At 33.9% G+C, this 23,319-nt stretch overlaps 1 protein-coding gene and 1 non-coding gene across 2 annotated transcripts in view; one reads left to right on the top strand and one right to left on the bottom strand.

The window, feature by feature from the left end:
- LOC138712644 (uncharacterized protein CG3556-like) overlaps positions 1-15,610 on the top strand; it is a 70,116-nt gene extending 54,506 nt beyond the window's left edge. The window contains exons 8-9 of the mRNA XM_069844612.1: positions 488-642; positions 12,721-15,610. Of these exons, the coding sequence (XP_069700713.1) occupies positions 488-642; positions 12,721-12,782 (217 nt within the window). The 3' untranslated portion in view covers positions 12,783-15,610. The remainder of the gene's footprint in view (positions 1-487; positions 643-12,720) is intronic.
- Positions 12,106-12,177, bottom strand: TRNAY-AUA (transfer RNA tyrosine (anticodon AUA)). The gene has a single exon. It is a non-coding gene; the product is annotated as a tRNA-Tyr (tRNA).
- Positions 15,611-23,319: the final 7,709 nt, after the last annotated feature.

The following is a 23,319-nucleotide window of genomic DNA, read 5'->3' on the forward strand; positions in this document are numbered from 1 at the left end:
TGACACGGAATAATTAGTTAATAGGCATAAGTGAACCTATAATTAAACATAAATATGAAAGTTGTGGAATAAATTTAGATGTTTAAAATATAAAAAAAAAATAAAATAAAATGTTCATGGTAGAAAATTGTGAAAAGGAGCAGTTTTAAAGTTTTAATAGTTATCACGATTGGTTTACACATGCTCTAAAACTAGACGTAAGTGCAAGTTTGAACAATTAATTACTGAGATTTGCGATGAATTAATTAGTTTAGGAAATTGTATATTAATTATGTATAACTACTTTTGTATATAGATATTTTTTTTTTAATTATCAAGTTTGTACTTTTGTGAACTAATATCAATAAATATATCACTACCTAACTTAACATATTTCATATTAAAATTATGAAATTTGGGTCATTAGCAAAAGAACTGTTTGTTAGAAAATTGGAACACCACCACTGATCACACATAAAATAGCTTCATGTATAATTTTGTTTTGCAGTTTTGAGGCAACAGAGTGGCCCAATGGACATTATGTACACACCATAGCAGGCTACAAGGAGGAGCCATCTTGTTATCATTATTGGCTGCTGTATCAGGTCCCCACGCTGCCTGAACCAGCCAGTCCTCCTGGAAATAATTTTGTCACGCCAGTCGGTAAGTCGAATTACTGATAAACTGATGCTCAGGTAGTATATCTTGCATGTATTTAAAAATGGTAGCAGGAAGACCATCTCGATTTCAGTTTTTAGGGTTTTTAGGTTATGTTTTTGAACATTTGAGAGAAAACAAACCTGTTTCATTCATTATGCAGTACATGCTCTGAGACCTGGCATGAATAAACTCTGTTCTTATAACTCCTTTCATAGACGTACATATCTTATTTTATTTTTCACATCATTTTTGACACATTCATTTACACCTCACCTCTGGCTACTAGCAACAGGCATCTAAAATGAACACCGATCAAAATACCCCTCATTTCTCGTGCAAAACAACAACTGGATAGATTACAGTGGACTATAGTGGACTTTATGTTGTCAGCAAACAGCTGGATACATTAAGAAGATGGATTATTATTGACACATTCATTCATAGTGTTCTGCCCAAGGGCAAGTCTTTCAATTCAATTTATTAAGCCATTAAACATACAGGATAGGCTTCGTCACAATAGAGAAGGGAGGAAAAAAAAAACATTGGCTACATTTGAAAATACACATATAATTGAAAACAATAAAGTTTAATTAGAATGAAAACACAAAACATTTTGAAACTCTAAAATTAATGAAAACACTTCACTCTTAATGTAATAATTGTAACTAAATGTAAATAACTTTATTAAAAAACAATTTGGTATGAATTTATGTTAAGAAACTCATCTACAGAGTAGAAAAGATTAATTAAAAGCCAATTATAAAATCTAGCTTTGAAACTATTGGTTGGTAACTTATAATATTGACTGGGAAGCTTATTATATAGTTTCATCCCCATGACAGAAAAATTTGTACTAGTTTTATGTAATCTACAATATGGAATATTAATTTGTTCACTATTTCTAATTTCATGATCATGTATATTGGCTATTAATGAGTAGGCCTAATTGTCTATATTTTGTCGAGTGCAAACCCAGCATTCTCCAGTCCTTCCTATTTTCTGCCTTCGTCTTTGTCTCCTCATATGATCCATATATCTTAATGTCGTCTGTCATCTGATATCTTCTTCTGCTCTGAACTCCTCCCGTCCACCATTCCTTCCAGTGCATCCTTCAGTAGGCAGTTTCTTCTCAGCCAGTGACCCAGCCAATTTCTTTTCCTCTTTCTGATCTGTTTCAGAATCATTCTTTCTTCATTCACTCTTTCCAACACAGCTTCGTTTCTTACTCTGTCTGTCCATTTCACATGCTGTCACCATATCCACATTTCAAATGCTTCTATTCGCTTCTCTTCACTTCGTCATAATGTCCATGTTTCTGCTACACTCCACACAAAGCACTTCATTTCCAGAGATCCACAGAAGATGCTCCTTTTTCTATTAAGAGGTTCCTTTGCCATTGTTATTCTCATTTTGACTTTTAGCATATTTTACTTCTAAATATTTCTTCGCAATTAGGTCGTTACAACAGTCTCTCAACAGCAGTATCTTAAAGACAACATATTTTGTCTATTTTCATTCCATTATGTCCTACAGAATAATATTTTTTGGGGAAATTCAGCAGATAGTAAAAATATAGCCTTTTCTTATTACCAAAAAGAGCAATTAGAATAGGTAATAATTGGAACAAAGGTTAGAGAATCATATAGACCACTTTTTTTTTTAAATTAGAGATTTTGACCTTAACAAATCAGTTGAGGCATTGAGAGCTAAAGTGAATCAAGTCACAAATTTTCATAAATTGAGTTTAATTCATTTTCTGATTATCTGAAGTTGGATCTTTTCCGAGGAGTAATGGATCAAGTCTTTATTCCAAGCATTCACCAGTAGGTGACACCAGTTACTTTTGGTTCAGATTATTTGTTCACAATGTTCTGAGCCATATTGGATCAAGTCAACAAAGCGTTGCATCAATTAACATCACAGTATTGTTTATGTTTTATAAATCTAGAATTTGAGAATGAAGCAAAAAAAATTATTGCTAGTCAAATTAGATAATCCACTAGAGCAAGTTAACTTTAAGTCCTATTATCTCAAAACTACGTCTCATGGACTTGATTCACTTTAGCCCTGAACGCCTTATATATACTTCTTAATAAATTTCCTCTTATGTAATAAAGAAAATTTTCCAACTAATCCAGCCATATATAGTATAAATACTCGCAGAAAGAATGATTTTCATATGCCATCGTCATATTTATAATGCTGTGAAAGGGAAGTACTGGTATGTTACATGGCAGTAAAAATTTTCAATAGTCTTCCTGAAGACATTCAGAATCATAACCAAAACCCTGCATTATTTAAGGTAAAACTAAAAAATTACTTAATATCTCACACTTTCTATTCTGTAGATGAATTCTTGACATTTCACAGTACTGCGTAAATATTTAATATTATTAAATGGTAAACATATTGCTTTGTATAATACATTATTGTATTAAGGTTTTAATTTTGTATATATTTCATATTAGCATCCGTCCAGAAACCTAGTAACCTTACAGCCACTTCAGGTTCAATGTCACTCCTAATGCTAAAACCCATATTTCCATAGAAGTGTGCTACTCATATCAAAATCACCATTAACAATTTTCAAAACAGTAGTGTCGTCTGCTAAGATAATAATTTTCCCTGGAATACAGCTGGTAAATCATTGACATCAACAATAAAAAGAAATGGACACAAAATTGAGCCTTGAGCAACCTCAACATTAAGAGTAGGCCTATACTGGGAAGGTATTTTCCCCTCAAATTCAACAACTTAGTGCCTATTCGTAAGATAACAAACATTCTATTAAGGAAATCTCGATTCCTTTATACCATAAAATTTAAGTTTCTTCAGCAATATATCATGAAGCAAATGCCTTACACAAATCTCATAAACAAATCAGCGAATTCTGTTTTAATTCAAGGATACCAGTCTTGAAAACCTATAAAATTACCATTAAGGCATTCGATTTACCGTGCCTAAATCTGCCTAAAACCAAAGTATTGCTCATGAAGCAAATTATTTTCTTCACAATATGTAAAAACTGTCTATTCATGACATCCACTAATACTTTAGATAATTGTTCAAATTATACTTAAATAAATAAGGATATTATAATGTATCGGGTACCCATATACTCAGATACAGTAGTAATATGACTTCAAAACTGTTACAATTCAATTCTGTTACAGTAAATTTGCCAGTCCAGTAATTAACTGAAGTATATAAAGTGTTTTAATTGTTTAATAGAGTTTGAATTTAAATTCTAACCAAAATTATTTACAGACATACTGCTGCTACATTCTTCATAAATGTGTTCGAAATAACATAAACACAAGTTTTAATCCGCGAAAAGCTGAATGTTCAATGTAACAAATTGCCTATGTTAGATAGAACTGAAGAAACATAAGAACATCCTGATTTCTTCAGAGTTTGTATGACAAGATTCTGTGAGAAGTGGCGGAGTATATTTTGAAAAGCAATATGGCTTTAACCCTGCAACAGGCTATTTAGCATTAGTATTACATTGTGGAAACATGCTTATGTATAGTTTATTTCGACAAATTAGATTTCATTATTAGAAAACTGACCATATTTGATAGTACGAAAAATTGAAATTACTTCAGACTTCGTTAATAATGGTATTGCTTCCTCATCACGCAATGTTTTGTTTTGGTAATGCCTTCTATCATGTAAATGTAGAATAATTGAACACGAGTGGGGCAGATAAAAGTAGCCCACCTTCCATTTGAATGAGAATGTGATATTTTGACTGCTTGAAATTCCATTTTTGTATTCTATAGTATCATAACGAAATGAGTAAACAGCTACAATAATAGATAATTTTATGCAATAATCGATTGTTGGCATTCTTCCTGGCAGTATTTCATCAATAGTTATTAGTCGAATTACACTGTGAGAACAGGTTCGATTAAGGAAACCTACGAAATTTTCGGGGACAAGTTTTCTGGATAGAGGACAACCGGCAAAGAGAGCAATAGAGGCTTTGGTAAAAAAGTGACTATAAGATCTGTTCAAAATGTGAAAAGATAAAGTGTTACTTCAGTCCGCACACCAGAAATTATTGAGGGTATCTGCCAAAGGATTATTGCATAAAATTGTCCATTGTTGTAGTTGTTTACTCATTTCATTACGATATGATATGATACGATAGAATACGATAATGGAATTTCAAGCAGTCAAAATATCGCATTCACATTCAAATGGGAGGTGGGCTACTTTTATCTGCGCCACACTGTACATTTTGCTGTATAATCATCACACTTGAAAATTCGGTTGTGAAATTGTTTTTCTTTCTCCTAGTCTTTATTAAAGCAAAGATTTTTTTTTGAGTTCACTGTACCCTTTATAACTGCATAACTGTTGAAATTTATATATATTTTTTTAACTTCACATTATCACTTTTCTTTTAAAAGAAACATGTTAATGTAGCTAGTTCAAGATTTCATTTCAACACTTATTTCTCAAAATTATGTATAGAGTTGGGAGTCCGAGGACACTCTTTAACTTCGGAGACAGAAGGGAAAATGTAAAATCTCTGAGTACCCCAGGAAAGAATAGACGAAGGTGCTAACATTTGCTGGTATTTTAGGATTGTGGCCGCCGTCTTAGAGCAAGGTCATATATTTTAAATGGTAAGGGCATATCAAATGAGACTGAAATGGAATTCATTGCTGTAATCAGATTTGCCATATTAAGTTATGTTCAAAAGTTATTAACACAGAAATTTGAAATTACTGGTTACGGTATTGACGAAAGAGAAGAAGATAAGATTATCCTGGTATTTGGAGAATGCAGACACCATATCATATCTGTAGATTTCAGAAATTTAGAAGCCAAGTATAGTCAGGATCAGCTTACTTAATACCGTAAGGGTGAAACCTAACCATTTTTCCCCTATAACTACATATGCTAGTGAATTATAGTGATTTTCTAGCTCTCAGATTGAATTTTCTTTTACCAACTTCGTTTCGAATTTCGGGTACTGACAAGTACTACAACTGGTAGTTATTTTCTAACTGTTATGTTGGTAGCAATAATTTTAATTTGCAGTATAGGAAACTGATGAAAATGCAAGTAAGGAAATACATTTTAATTTAGCTCTCATGAATCGTAAACTCTTTAGTCAAAACAATAAATTTCATATCAGACAAAATACATTTTAATATTAATCATACTAGTCCTAATAACTAGCATAATATGCGAGAAGTCCAGGAAGAAAACGTATTATTTCATAAATTATTGAATCATTTTAGGAAACACTTCCCAACATAAAGATGAGATGTGGTAAATATAAGCACGACATCGTTATTGTTAATATATTATTATTATTATTATTATTATTATTATTATTATTATTATTATTATTATTATTATTATTATTTCAGTACGTAGCATTGTGATTTTACCCTCTTTGGTGATATAACACTGAAGAGATGGCCAAATTAGACTTTTAGGAACTACACTGACATGATCCTCACTTTAGCAGTTGGTCAAAAACAGCAACCGATGAGAGAATCTCAACACTAGTCTTGGTCTCATTTGCCAATAATCCAAAATGCAGTACCTGACATCTTTCGGCAGAAAGTGGTATCAATCAGTTAAATAGTGTGTGGATTCTTCATACCAAAAATTGGCACCTATTCAAGGTCCAAATGCTGCAGAAGCTATCAGATTACCAGGAAACAATTGGCATTCATACAGTCCTCTCTGTAGATTGAAAACTCAAAAAAGTTTCATATCCGTTGTTCAAGAATTAAAACAGAAAATCAATATCCCGAATATAAAAGAAAACTTACAAATTAAGCCAAACCCTTTAACATTATTAAATATAGGATATAATCTAAATTTAACAGAAGAAATACTGAAATCAGAAGTAAACACTTAAATATTCAAACAATTGTCTTTAGAGACAATTAATATTAGATACCCTCAACAAAACTGGCTTCATTTATACACCGACGGATCCTTGATCTCCAGAGAACAAGGTGCCGGTGCAGGTGTTACGTGCTGTCTCTTCTCACTTTATAGATCTCTTGGATATGGAACAACAAGTTTTGATGGTGAAATCATTGCAATAAGTGAATGTCTCAGGAATCTTCTATGCCACATCAATAAATTTAAGAATGCAGTTATATTGTCAGACTCCAAAGCAGCTATTCTATCAATCGTCTCTAAACACACACCTTCATCTCAAACAGCAGAAATAACTAAAATGCTCTCTCAATTAATATCACTCAATAAAAGAATTGTATTCCAATGGATACCATCCCTTTGTGGAATCCTGGGAAACGAGAATGCGGATGCTTTAGCAAAGAAGGGCAGCACTGCTACTTACAGACCTGTTACTAAATCTAAGTATTACTCTGTGAAGAGATTTATTAAATCTACATACTTAGACTTCAACATACAAAATTTGATAACTCAATCCCAAGGGAAAAAAATGGAAATCTCTGCATCGAAATCCACAGTTAATTCCCGATTTACCATGAAAATCGTCTGTAGCTGCATTTAGATTGGCAACAGGCCATGGTTGTTTGGCCAAACACCTGCATAGAATTGGAATATATCATTCCCCTAACTGCCCATTGTGCAACTCAAACCAAGAAATGGATTCGGAACACCTCAAAATCTGTGCTTCAGTGGCTGACCATGATAACATCTTTGAAAAATATTGGAGTCCTTGAGGTCAAATGACTCTATTGTCAAACGCCTGGCATTAGAAAACAACAACAACAACTATCAGAGAATGAACCTGATAGATATGTCGAATTCTGCAAGACCAATGTTGAGGTTTTCAGCCAACTGCTATGTGGCTTGTCTTGAACAGTCCCTGTTGCTCTAAATTTAGATATCAGGGATGTGATAGTGTTGTGTGAAATTGGTGATCTTTCTGGACATTGAAATTTGCAGCTATGATACCGCAGCTGCTTTCCCCAAACATCACAATCACCTCAATCCTCTCCTCTTTTGTCAATGTCATCTCCAGTTTACTGAAACTACTTACTACTGCTTTAGCTTTTAGAGAATCTGGAGGTTCATTGCTCTCCTCACATGCCATCGGTCCCTATCCTGAGCAAGATTAATCCAGTCCCTACCATCATATTCCACCTCCCTCAAATATTATCTTCCCATCTACGTCTCAGCCTCCACAAAGGTCTTTTCCCCTCCGGCCCCCCAACTAACACTCTATATGCATTTCTGGATTCACCCATACATGCTACATGCCCTGCTCATCTCAAACGTCTGGATTTAATGTTCCCAATTATGTCAGGTGAAGAATACAATGCGTGCAGTTCTGCTTTGTGTAACTTTCTCCATTCTCCTGTAACTTCATTCCTCTTAGTCCAAAATGTTTTCCTAAGCACCTTATTCTCAAACACCCTTATCCATTGCTGCTCTCTCAAAGTGAGAGTCCAAGTTTCACAACCATACAGAAGAATCGGTAATGTAACTGTTTTATAAATTCTAACTTTCCGCTCTTTTGAGAGCAGACTGGATGACGAAAACTTCTCAACCGAATAATAACAGATATTTCCCATATTTATTCTACGTTTTATTTCCTCCTGAGTGTCATTTATATTTGTTACTGTTGCTCGAAAATATTTGAATTTTTCTACCTCTTCAAAGGATAAATTTTCTATTTTTATATTTCCATTTCGTACTGTGTTCTGAAACATAACCAGTAATTTCAATTTTCTGTGTTAATTACATTTGAACACATATGTCAAATCTGATTACAGCAATGAATTTCTGAGAAAATTTTGGCCTTATTTGATATGCCACATGACAGCCTTCAAATTAAAGAAAATATCACATTGATCTAAGATGGCGGCCATGTTTCAGAAATACCCAGCCCGCCAGAGGTTGGCTCTGTCATCCATCCTTTCATGAGCTGGTCAGATCTTTAATTTTCCCTTACGTCTTCGAAATAGAATGGTATCTTGGAACTTTTTATTCACCTGGTATAATCATATAGATGAAATTGTTTTAATCAAGTTATGAAAACTCTGCTTCTGCTTTTCTCTTATAACTCAGAATTATTTTACTAGCTACAGATAACAAAGTTGGCCGTCTCTGTCCATAAGTACAAGAATAGTGGAGATGAATACCAATATGTAATCAGACGCACATGTAATTCTCAGTGATGTCATGTCACACAAGACTATATTAGGAGATAGAATCACAGTGGTAATTTGCAGAACACTATATGAATCATACTGTGACTGAAGTAAAAATGAATGAATGATTACCAGGGCGTGAAACTGAGAGAGGAATTTCCGGTAGCAACATTGTGCAGGCTGTTGTTTTGTTGCCTGATCGCCAGAAGCACGAAACATAAATTTTCTGATTGGATGCTAGTGGGAAACACCATTGTGTACGAGATGTATCTCGTAGGCAACAGAAAGGCACACAGAACAACAAAATAGCAGCTATATTTATTTTGAGACGAGAGCCTGATGACTGTTTTATAAGTTGTTTGTATGTATATGTTATTTAATTTTAAAAATATGTGAAAATTTCATCAGAACAATTATTTTATGTTATTTATAAATATTTAAGAAATATTTTATTTATACTTCTTTTTTTAAATTTTTACTTATTATTTTAATTAAATAACGAACACACAAAAATAATAACATTCATCTTTAACAGTCTTTTTCCTAATAATGGGACATCAGGAGCAGGGTATTATATTCCAAAATATCAAGAAAGTTATTTCATACCATGTTCATCCTCCTCCAGTCTTGACACTGAATTGCTAGCTATTGATGCTGCTCTTCAGTGTGTTACTGGAATTTCTGAAAAATCTATTTGCATACTTACTGACTCCAAGGGGCTATATTTAATATAGGTAATTAAATATGTATCAAACCTATATGCACATAGAATTATTCCAATTCAGAAACAACTAAGTAAACTAAAAGAACTCCGAAAGGAAATAACATTTCAATGGATACCTGGTCATTGTGGTATACCTGGAAACGAGAAAGTCGATGATATTGCAAAACAGGCAACATATTTGCAACCAAGATCTCTTCAGGTGATATCTCTATCCAGTGCTTTTGCTTCAGTAAAGTCTCATTTTACAAACCTATGGATCAACAATTGACTCTCTTCTGACAAAGGAAAAATTTTACAGTCTGTACAAAAGAAACCAAATGACCTAGAAATGTACAAAAACTTGCCTAGACATGTTAAAACATTTTTAACACGAGCCAGAACAGGTCACATTGTCACTCAATTGTACCTACACCGATTTCACATTTCTGATAATCCTATTTGTCTCTGGTATAATAATCATGATGAAGATCTGGAACACATTCTTCTATATTGTCCATCCATAAACCACAAAAGAAGTAAATTAAAATCATCAGTACCAGTTGCAGAAGACAGCCCTGCAGTATATATTGACTACACCCCACCTCTGGCTACTAGCAACAGGCATCTATAATGAACACCAAAATACCCCTCATTTCTCGTAAAAAACAACTGAATAGACTAAAGTGGACTATAGTGGACTTCAGGGGCGAACGCTAGTCACGAAAGTTAGGCTTGCTCTTTTATTCATAGGAGAAGATGGGAGGATATAATAATTCATAATTAATAAAAATAATCAGACCCACATAAATAATTTATTTAATAATTATGAAATCATTATGAGTCATGGATCATATTCGCTTATCAGATGTAGAAGTTCGATATAATATAACAAACATGGCTAACAAAGAGTTTATTTAGTTTTTTCGACCCTGCCAACCAATGCATATTGTTGTATTGAGCTGCACTGAACGAGCGCACATATTCTCTATAATGTCTGCCTTCTCTTGAATAGTCCTTCGGGAAAATGGATTTAATAATAAGGTTTCAATAACACATAATTCCGAACTCATTGCAATACTTCAAATTAATGTTTAAGAATTAATAATACATGCAGCAGCTAACATATGCATTCCGCTCATACAATTACATTGCACTCGCAAATCACAGCACATTCCCGCTGTCAATACTGGTCTGTGTAACGTTAAATAGTTATTGGTGTAGCTCTCGGACCAGAGCTTCAAACAACACATAACAGAAGCATGTGCGCCTAGGATGGACTAAGGAGGAAGGCACTTGCGCACGCATCATATTCTCGCTATTTCTACGTCTTTCCTTTAGCTCCAAGAAACGAGCAAGCGTTGCGATACTTGTGGTGTGCAACCTGCGGATGGTATTACGCCTGTACAATATTCCAAAAATCAAAATAAATTTTAATGTACGTACGTAATCCCATTTTGAGAAATACACATTCTACGAAAATATTGGGCTTGCGCAGCAAGCATAGCATGCCCTGAGAAATCGCCCCTGGTGGACTTTATGTTGTCAGCAAACAGCTGGATACATTAAGAAGATGATCATTTCTCTTCCGTCTGTACTCTTGAATATCATTCAAGTTATCTCATGACCTTTTCTCTCGCCCGCTCTTCCTTATCGCAGTGTTTGATTCGCATTCCTTTCGTTAGTAATCCATGCTTGCGAGACCTATACTATGATATAGTAAATCTTTACAGTTGCTAAAGACGCACATAAAAAATAAACATATAACAAAGTGATCTATATGACTTGTAATATTATTCAGTTCAAAGTTGTGGTATTTAATTAGACCTATGTTTTTACTCGTAAACTTTAAAAAGGGTTACCAGACATAAAGTCCAGGATTATAATGTCCATACGTCAAAATGTCCATGGAATAATGTCCACGTTGAAAATGTCCATGTTAAATCGTCCAGAGTCAAAATGTCCATAGTTCTATAATATCCTCTTCACTCTGATGTCCAGAGTCATAATGTCCATAGCTCTGTAATGTACACTATATCCATTGTTCCTGGTAGTTACAGTAACCTGTGTAAAAAATTTTCAAATGCAGAACTAATCAGAACTGAATTTTTTAAAGACGGAACGAAATCCTCAGTTAGTGCCATCACAGAAGGGTAAGCCACTTCTTTCTTTTCGTGGATACCTGTACCAACATCATGACTTTAATAGAGATAGTACAAAAATTATATTGGCGATACAGGAACATGAATCTCTCAAGCCTGAAAGGCATGCAGCATACAAACAATGCGGTAGAAGACTGGCACAATCTTCTTCAGCACGTGATAGCTGTACATCCATCCACTTGGCGATTTATACAGTGCCTAAAGCGCGAAGAAAATGGAATTTGGACACAAATATTGCAAGTAAGAGTGAGGCATACACAAATTAAAGAGCTGGAAATGAAACGTATTTGACGAATCAAAGGCAAATTCTCCAGATTGTGAGAAACTACAACAGGTACAAAGAAAAAGGAGAAATTCTCTTAAATCTTAAAAGTATCATACAGTATATATTATTTTAATGTACCGAAGTACATATTATATTTCCATGCAGATATTCTGCGTCATCATACGATGTAAGAGTAATGGAACGGAGAAAAATTCTCTCCGGCGCCGGGATTTGAACCCGGGTTTTCAGCTCTATGTGCTGATGCTTTATCCACTAAGCCACACCGGATACCACCCCAGCGTCGGACAGAATCGTCTTAGATTAAGCTCTAACTCTTGGGTTCCCTCCTTGGGGTGGTATCCGGTGTGGCTTAGTGGATAAAGCATCAGCACGTAGAGCTGAAAACCTGGGTTCAAATCCCGGCGCCGGAGAGAATTTTTCTCCGTTCCATTACTCTTACATCGTATTAAAAGTATTAGTTACCATCTTAAAAGTGGGGCTCCAGTTCCCGATGGTTAATAACTTATTTGTACGAGTTATGGAATAAAATTTATTGTTTTCTATTCAAGCAGAATTTTCCTTTGAACTTGGACATTAAGGACGTTTGACACTATGGACATTTTGACCTAACGGACTTTTGTCATATGACCTTTCTGTTGTATGGACATTTAGTACATGGACATTTTCACCGTATGGACATTTTGACCTTATGGACGTTTTATCATATGGACGTTCTCTAATATGGACTATATACAGTGGAAGCTTAAAAAGACTTTGTTTCATTTAATCTATTGAGCTTATTAATAATTGTTATTCGCTTTCATTCTGCAGGAGTCGATGGACTAATTGTTGAAGATGGGAATCATTACCTATTCTGGTACAAGAAGCTCTGAGTGCCACAAGAAGCCACCTACACATCTATGCACTGATGAAAAGAAGTTTTCACTTTTATTTCTACCATTGTCTACTCCAGGTTTACACAATATCAAAGATAAAATCATTACAGTAACCTACCAATACTGAACTGCCTGTGACATTTCATTGCAAATAAATGCAAAGATCAAAATTGGACCTACAACCAGACTGAGAATTTATATGCATCTCTATTACCCTAATTCTCAAAATTGTTATGATGGCGTTTGGCAGCTGGACTGAAAAATTTTCACACAAATAAAAATATATTAATTACACTTAGAGTACGTACTTATTTTTAAGGAATATGTATCGTAAGTAGGAAACTTTAAATGTGAGTCTAAGAAAAGTATCAATACAAGATTTTGCTTTTATTTTATAAAACCGACATGTTCTTGAGTTTAAAAACTAATTGTTACCGCTACAAAAAATTCCCACTACTGGGACAACGAAATAGAGTTCTTTAGATATTAGAACTGTCTTTATTAAATTGTCAACTGTTATCAATAATGTGATAAATAATGAATGTCCATTATATTTAATTTCTTTACCTTGTTTTCTTTATGAAAGTCAGTTTTTTTTTTTCAGTTATAATTGAGTTTGAAGGCTACAGATCGAAGAAACAATATGAAATGGAGGTTTAATTCTTTTAACCATACAGAAGAATAAAAGTAGAGTTATTATACAAAATATATTTATTCTGTTCTAGTGTGGCAAATAGAAAATAGATATTGTCTCAGTTATATGTCTGTATGTTTTTTCAAAATACACCATCAATTTTTATCTCGATCTCGTAATTATTCGAAGATTTTATCTCGAGAAAATTATTCAGTAATTAAAACATGAACATAATATCTGTCTTTAATTGTGACAATATTTTCATTCCAGCTGAATCAAAGAATAAAATAGCCAACTTGCTTAGCTTTACAATACGTTTTGCCTTTTATTCATTAGCCTTTTTAATTTCTTTGCTTCATGTTCAATAATCTGGTATATAATTCTCTGTAGACTACGTAGATTGCGCCATTTATATAAACCCTTCTTTTGTGATATAAAAGGAACTAGAAAATATAATCTAGAAGCAGTCAGAGTTTGTAAATACATATGAAAATAATGTTTGTACTTTGAAATGAGATATTTTTGTAAGTTTAGTAATATTCTGCGTATAATTATTGTGTTAGTGCCTTTTTTCCATAGTTGTGAAATGATATCATATCCTGCATACATATGAATTCTCAGTCAATATATCACATTAAGATTTGTGGTTCAACAACAGAACTTTGTGACCTATTTCATTCATATGTAAATAGATCACATTTTTAACATTCTACAGTTAATTATCTACAAAACTATTTACGTTTGATTCAATACAAAAATTCTTAATCTAGTATCTAGTGGGCCTCTGAAGATCAAATGAATGGTTTCAAGGACTTTTTAAGATGCTAGAAAATTAAGAAAATAGAACTCTAAGCAAAAAAGTCGGTGTAAAATTATTTATTAACTTATCTTCGTAACTTACATTTTTTATTTCTAATTTGTAGCCATTATTATCAGAATAACAGTCACAGAAATGTTTGAAGATCATTGGGAGCCCATAGGGTTAAAATGATTAAGAATAATGGATTCAATAAATTTGTTACATAAGTATACAAACATACCTGTAAGTTCTATTAAAATGTTTAATTTACAGGACTTTAGGTTTACATAATATTTCTTTACGAAAGCATTTAACAATAGATTATCCTAACACACATGCATGATTGTTTATAAACTTTTGGAAACTTTCTACTTTCAGATAAATATGGAATGACACTATAAGTATGTGTACAAATGGGCAATATACAAGTTGGTTTATTGCTCTGAAGGTGAAAACTTCCAAAAATATGGTTAAACATTATGCATTAAATATGGATTACAAGGTTATCAAATTACATTTAATCGTTTATTGCAAACAGTATTTAATATTGAACATAGTTGCCAAATCTGACCATAAATTAATGTGGAAAATTTTCCCACGTCATTGTGTGTAAAGATGTCCTTGTGTTCAATTTAAATTATTAATAATAATAATAATAATAATAATAATAATAATAATAATAATAATAAAAACGCTTGTGTAACTGAAAGTTCTGTCAGATTGTGGAATGACTTATATTTATTGAAGCCATTAACTTTACATAAATGGATGAGTTGAAATAACCCTTTCAACTACAACTATTTTGTTCCGCATTGTAAGAAAACGATAATCATTAATGTAGGTACAAAATGTAAATACCTAATATTCTTAATAATTCTACATAACTGATGAGATACCGAGTTGGTCTATAGTATGGTAGGCATAAATAGTGATTCTATAGCGACATTAATCTGTTAATGTCTCCAAAACTAGGATGCATACCTAAACTCTCTGACTATATTGTTATCATTGTCAGGATTATTGGGTCCACAAAATTGAGGACCTTACCACATTTCATCCATCAGACTGAGAATATCCTTTCGTCCAGTTTGTTCGTATTCAGTTAATGCCCATATAACTTATATTAATTCTAGTATAAATGCTCTTTCATAGCTTGATAATACTACTTATCGAAGTAATGAAATAAATGTCTCCCTTCCTTACCAACGAATTTTCCCTAAAAATAACTCTGAGCATTAACAATTATATGATCAAATTTATGTCAAAATAATACCTACTGAAATCTTTCTTTCTCTCTTTCTGTCTTTCTTTCTTTCTCTCTTTGTCTTTCTTTCTTTCTCTCTTTCTTTCATTCTTTCTCTCTTTCTTTCTCTCTTTTTCTCTCTTTCTTTCTCTCTTTTTTCTCTCTTTCTTTCTTTCTCTCTTTCTTTCTTTCTCTCTTTCTGTCTTTCTTTCTTTCTCTCTTTCTTTCTCTCTTTCTTTCTCTCTTTTTTTCTCTCTCTCTTTCTTTCTCTTTCTTTCTCTCTTTTTTCTCTCTTTCTTTCTTTCTCTCTTTCTTTCTTTCTCTCTTTCTTTCTTTCTCTCTTTCTTTCTTTCTCTCTTTCTTTCATTCTTTCTCTCTCTCTCTTTCTTCTCTCTTTCTTTCTCTCTTTCTTTCTCTCTTTCTGTCTTTCTTTCTTTCTCTCTTTCATTATTTCTCTCTTTCTTTCTCTCTCTCTCTCTTTCTTTCTTTCTTTCTTTCTCTCTCTTTCTTTCTCTCTCTCTCTCTTTCTTTCTTTCTAAATAACTACGGTATTATATATTTGTGGAAAGATATTAATCGACAAAAATATGCAAATTGTTGAATTCTCAAAATTCATACTGATTGGTTCTTTCGACATGTACAATAACATGTATGAGAAAAGTAGAATGTATGATAATCCTAGCTATTGTCAGCAATGTCAGCATTTAGTGAAAAGACATGACAGTGTTTATTGTCAACTTGAATGTTAGCGCCATTGTTAATATTGTCATTATCAATCTCACTTCTATGTTGACGAATTTAATCAAAATAAAAGTAGGCCTACTCTTTTGTATATTAATAATTCTAAGGAATATTCGCTGAGCATTCCTTTTTCATTGTTTCTCGATCATTTTCTTTATCATATAGTTGGTGAAAATTTTGGTGAACAGTAATGGACAGAGAATTTCTACGCAGACCAGTCCCAGGTAGTAATGTTCCATCGGCTTATTGATGGTAGTACAGAGTACCTATCCTGAGAAAGCTAAGCGGTAAGAAACGGGGTTGGAAGTATAGGGAAGCATGCACGGACCTGTCCATACACTGGCATATGACCACTCATCGCCCAAAAATAGATTTTGTTAAGCAGAGTTTGGATTGGGACTGTTCTGTATTTGCCAATTAAGTCTCGTTTATCCAAAATTATTTTCAAATGCATCAAAATCTGTGATGAATATCAGTACTTAGGCATCAAAATTAATAAAATGACAGGTAAGAAAATGATAAAAAACATCAGATACAGAAAGGAAGATCAGCAATAGAAATATTAAATGGGGTGCTGTGGGACAAAATATAAGAAAATATACCAAACTGCGAATTTATAACCTAATTATTCGAAGTACTTTAACATATGGAGCAGAAACATGACAGTTGAATAAAAATATAATTCTGAAATTGCTTAGTACAGAAGTGGACTATTTAAGATGCTCCACAAGACATTCTAATTTGAAAGAAATTAGAAATGAGGTAATAAGAAGAGAAATGTAATTCAAAATTCAATTTTAGATTTTGTGAAATATAAGCAGTAAAATGGTATGGACTTGTTTGACGAATGTCAGATCAGTGGCTGCCAAGAAATATTCTAGACTCGATATCACCTGGAAGAGGAAAGAGAAGTCATCCCAGAAGCACTTGGATGGATGATCTTAAAAGATGGATGACAGGAAAAGGTTTAGAAGAAATGGACTGGAAAGACAGAACAGAATGGAGGAAGAAAATAAAACTGGAATAAACTTTGGACACTGGAAGACATTTACATTGCATTGCTGTTCATGATCATTTTCAAATTCATATATGGTAATAATCCCTTTTTATTTCATTACTAGCAACACTCCGATTTTTGCATAACAATAAGTAAAATCTTGAATAAACTAAGATACTCGATGCAGCAATCAAAATACAAAAATATTGAGAATGGTACATGAGAATTTATCTTTATATTAAACGAAAAACAGGTGGAATTAGGTGCCTTTAATTGTAAACCAATGATCTTAGATTTGTAGAAAATTGGTTAAGATGACATAATTGAGATAGTTTGACATAGGCTACAGGTAACAACTTCAAAATATCATGCGTGTTTCATAGTCAATGCATTGCAACCTGTGTTGACATTCTGTAGTTGAAAGGGTTACCGTAACATTCAGAATAATTCTCATGACGTCTTTGTCTAATAATGCACGATTGCTGATGTGCAATTGTAGCAATTAATAGACACTCTTAAATTCCACGAAGTTTAGGTCTTGCCTGACGGTTCAAGACAAGTTATATGCCAATAACTTTTTGGTTGAAATGAATACTGCCATTGCGCATTATATCAACGTTAATGAAAGTTGTGTTAGACCTATATCGGAAACACCCTTCTGTATTCCCTGACATCGATTTGCGAAATGTAGAATTTACTGTATGACGTGATCTCTCTCATTATAATAACATGCACACATTTATTGAATGAAATTATCTTACAAGAAATACTTGTAGCTGCAATACAACTCTTTTAGTTACCGTATGGGGAAAAAGCATGAAACATTTAATTTATTTTTATTGTTAGTTTTATTCTAGTTCAGTATAAATGAATTCATATTTGTATGACATTGTAGCCCACTTGTATAACCACCTGAGTCCTGAGGGTATAGTATACTATACTTCATACATGATTATGATATAAGATGTATGTGCAGAGACCTGAAGTCTAGTATAATATACCTCCATTTGTGCCCTAACCTGTAGAATTTTTTCAGCATTTTTCTTTATTTCAGTGACTTTTTTTGAAGTATATAAATTATATCGAAGTTTAAAAATAAAACAACAAATGTCCCAGGACTCAGGAGGATAACATATATGCTACTAGTACTTCGTTATGAAAAGAGAAGATTTCAATACACGAAAGCATTTTCTTGCTTCACTTCTAGGATGTGTGAATACCAGTGGCGGCCAGTGAGGCATTCTGGTGATGGGCCCAAAAATGAAAAAAGGTTGCACGCAAATCATCGTAGTGAAAGGTGATAATCATACCTCACGTTTACATTATGTTAAATAAAATACATTAATTAAACCAGCTATTTTACCAGGTGTAAAGTTAATAATGCACCTAGTAACAATTACAATAACATTTCCGAAACTAATAACGAAATTTACAAATACAAATAATGCAAAACTTTCTCAGTATTATGAAGTCAAATACAAATAACTTTTGTAACTAGTAAAATTACTGGCAAAAACACACGAGATGAACAATGATATAGATAATAAATGAACACGTTTCCACTTTACTTAAACATGAATCACATGTTCATATCCTACAAATCTTATGTATTGTTAACAAAAGCATCAATACTAGCAACAGTGTAGCGATATTTAGTTGTCGCAAAATAAAACAAATATTACACAAAATTAACAAATAGTGTTTCATAATATGAAAAAAAGTTTATCTTTCTAAAAAGAACCATGACTGACTATCACTGCATTCAATATAGTTAAATGGATAATAATTTACACATTCAAATCCAAGTTGTATGTATTAGTTTTGAACTGGTAACATTAAGATTTGGCACGGAATTTTAACTTGTGCAAGTCTGTGCCTGATGGTTCCCTGCCTAACATCCCCAACAACCCTGCCATCTAGCAAAATTTCTGCATTATTGCGCTCTAGCGGGCAGAATGTTAACTGCTGAGTCAAATTGAATTCGGCTAAGTGTCTGCCATAAGAAACGCATATAAACTAGAATCAGTAGCCTTTTGTATAGCGTTATATGGACATAGACAGTGTCACACCAAACTGGTTCGGAAAAACACTGCAAGAGTGTGTCCCAATCTGTGCGCGCACTCGTTCAGATGAAATACGAATAAAATGTGTAGAAGTAAATAATTACATCTCCTTTTTAGGATATTATGTTTTGTTTCTTTCATTGGTGGTGCCATGGCACACTGGCACTGCCCCAAAAGCCGCCCCTGGTGAATACGTCGTTTTCTCGAAGATGAAGTCAGTGAGATGCTCAGAAAGTATAGGAATTATCTCCTTGTTATAAGAAAACAAATCTCATATAATATTGAATATAAGTTCAGTTCATTTAAATCGACAAAATACTGTTAAACATTTATATAACATAAATCCCAAATTATCTTACTGTCATGTATAAAAGTGGTCTACAATGTAGAGGGCCAGTGTTCATAGACAGCTAAATACAGTTGAACTTTGGTTATGGCGACCACAGTTAGTAACGACACATTTTAAATAAGCAACTCATTCATGGCGACATTTAGCAACAGTGTATATTTAAAAAATTTCATGTTCTATGTAGCTACATTAAACAGAGATTGTCGTTAAGAGGAGTAATATCATTTGTGGGCAATAACACTTTTAGTTACTGTGACAAACGAATTCTGAGAAATGAAGGTGGAGGCTAAACTCTTTTGTCTGTCTTGCCAATAACTCATTATAACTGTCTGCAACGAGACAGAAACTCTTGGCCACGTGTTGGGCTTTTGTCGGAAAGGAGAGTTATTGCGTAACAACAGGCATCATAGAGGCAGTGGAGCTATCGCCTGTCTTCTTCGGAACAAGGGTTGGGAAGTTCATGATGAGGTCCACTGCATTTCTGAAGACGACTCTCACAGAAGAGCGGATATAATAGCAATAAACAGGCAACAACAAAAGGCTATTATAACTCAGATCCAACTATACGCATGGAGAGAGATCTAAACCAAGCTCATCAGGTTGATCAGGAAAAGAGGGCCATTTATGAACATTATATTCCCTACCTTAGTGCCAAGTATAACATCCCTCTCTTCAATTGGTCAGTGACGGGTTTATTTTTTGGTGCTCGGAGTTCTTTACCAAAATTTACATATAATTTTTTAAAACAATTATCAATATCATCTTTTGAAATTCAAAAAATCATCTCGCAAATTCTCAAAGATACCCTGCAGATTATACAGTTTCATTTATACCACTCAGAAGGCCTTAATTAAGGATACCTAATTTTACATAAAATCTTTTATTTATTAGTATAATTTTATAGTTATCTTCTAAGATTTTATTTTATAATTGATAATCAATGGTGCTTAATTATTACACTTTATTTTTTATAACAATATTCATATTTAATTAATTATATTTGTTTGATATTAATTTCCGGATCCTCGTGGTCATCCTTAATTAAGGCTGGATGAGTTTCTCTCTCTCTCTCTCTCTCTCTCTCTCTCTCTCTATCTCTCACAGATCGAGTTATTTACAAGTTCAGACTGTAATTTCATATCTACATTCAGTTTGCTATAGTAGAACACAGACTTCTGAAATGGTTCAAGGTCGTATGTAGTTTCAGTTGCTTACCCACCCTCCTCACGAACTTTTCCCTTTGCAAGTTACACTGCAAAACATAATCTCGTCAGTCTCCTTGTGCTCATCTCGTCAATTCATTCTTGATCGTCTCAGTTCCTTTTAGGCCTATAGGTCGTTTATAATTTACTAGCGAGTGTCTCGTCATTTGTGAAAGAAGGCTTATGAAATAGTATTGTAGTAATAGAAGATCATCAGGAGAAAGTAAATGATAAGATGATCAAGAATGATTAAATGATTGGGGCGAAAGTGACAAGAGATGATAAAAAAAAGATTAAGGCAATAGGAAGGAAAATAAAATCTGAGACTATTAGGGTAGAACGACTGATGAGACGAGATTGCTGAGAACATTTTAATAGGGAAATAGCTGAATTAATTTGATCAGAGAAAAATTAATAAAGAAACAGCTATAGGTGAAATGAAGGGAAGAAAAGAAAAGATTGACGAGATTAATAATAGGCCAAGTAAACAGATTGAAGAGACGATCAAGAGGAAAATTGGATGATGGACGAGACTATGAAACGGAAAATGAATCATGAGATGTTTGGAGAACGGAAAGGTGGGCGTGGATCATTTTGTAGAGACTCAATCGCGTCAATACAAACATTTCTTAAAATGTTTAAACTAACACCAAAAGTTGTTGCCATAACTCTTGAGTTTTATTGTACATGGAAGAAATAGAGGTTGACTCACTGCTAGAAAGATATTAAAAATATTTGTAAACCTAAAAAATAAAATCTTTTGTCTGACTACGCGTGTTTAGACTGTGAAGCATACTCAAAGCATAGTATTATTTATTAAACACAAATTACAATTTTCAGACTTCTTTTTATTTATTCTGGACATCTGGCTTGGGATCTCGCAGACTGACGGTGATTATGGAACATTGGTGGAATGACAATGATGAGGAGAAATTGGAGAACCCCAATAAGAAAACCCTCGCTCCCATTTTGTTCACCATCCAGATGGGGATCGAACCTGGGTCGCCACAGTGCAAGGCAGAGAGACTAATCATTCAGCCACGGGTTATTGAATGCTTGAAAAAGTGGCTACTTATATAAAACAGAATATCACACCATAAGTTTAGATAACACTCAGCTATACAAATAACACAGAACAGCACAGCTTAGACAAGATACTGAATTTCGGGTTTGTCTTTGCAGTGTAGAAAGTTCAGATTTTTACAGTAGAATGGTCCCCAGCCCATTAGGGTGGCAGGAGGGTGAGTAAGTTTGCAGTAAGAAGAAGAGAAAGTGTGTGACCTTGGCAACCATAAATGCTTGTAAAGCAAGGAGAGAGAAAAGAAAAATTTTAAGAATGTAGAATAAGGTTAATGTTATGAAACAAATCGAGAGTGATAAAAATAAAGATGATGTGTGCCATGAATTGGGTTTGATTAAGGTAAAATTGAGAATTATTTACAGATGCAATACGTATTTCACTGTTTTCTGCAATCCAGTGCAGTATTTTTATTTTTCAAAATTATGAAAAGCAAGAATACTTCAATGTATTAACAAAGAAATTGTTTGACTTGAGGCTTTCCCGGCATTTGATGTAGAATAACTCTTCTCGGGTTCTCAGCCAGGTGAGTTGGAGATTTGGTTCCAAGCTTTCGACGGCTAGCTCTGTCATCTTCAGGGAATTAAGTGATGTGGGACCATGTCTAGCCAGTATATATGCAATAGCAAGGCTTCCAGCTGCGGGCCAATCAGAAGCTAGTTCCTAGTCCCAACCGCCAGGCGCATTCTGGTTGGTGGAAGCGGTAGCCAATCAGGAGCTAGTTGCTGGTCCCGACTGTCTGCCGTGTGCTGGTGGTCTAAGCATATTGATGGCAGGTTTCCATGCTGTACTCAGCTGTAGACCCCCGTCTCTGTTGAAATTATTGCCATCTAGCTGGATTTCGATGGCTTCCTTGATAACTAACTCCCAGTAACCTGATGTCTTGTCCAAGGTGGTGGTGGCGTCGAAATCTATCTTGTGACAGTTTCTAGGCTGTGTTGGGCTACTGCAGACTTATCGGGGTAATATAGTCTTATGCTGCGTTGATGTTCCTTGCAGCGTTCCATAATGGTGCGTCCCGTCTGCCCGATGTAGCATTTCCCACAGAATGCGCCTGGCGGTCGAAACTAGGAACTAGCTCCCGATTGGCCAGCAGCGGGAAGCCCTACTATCGCACATATACTAGCTAGACATGGTCCCACATCACTTCATTCCCTGAAGAAGATGGCAGAGCTAGCCATCGAAAGCTTGGAAGCAAATCTCCAACTCACTTGGCTGAGAACCCGAGAAGAGTTATTCTAAAGAAATTGTTGTTCTCTAGGCTGACATAAAATTACAAATTAAATTATGATACCAGTAGGCTACACTAAAAATACTAATTGCCTATTGTGAATTTATTATTTAATTATTTATTAGCTACCGGTAGCTAGTGAGTACAAATTAAAATTTAATATTTTTATTATTTCTTACAGTGATACTCATTTACTG

The sequence above is a fragment of the Periplaneta americana genome, chromosome 13, assembly GCF_040183065.1.
Source record: "Periplaneta americana isolate PAMFEO1 chromosome 13, P.americana_PAMFEO1_priV1, whole genome shotgun sequence".
NCBI lineage: Eukaryota > Metazoa > Arthropoda > Insecta > Blattodea > Blattidae > Periplaneta > Periplaneta americana.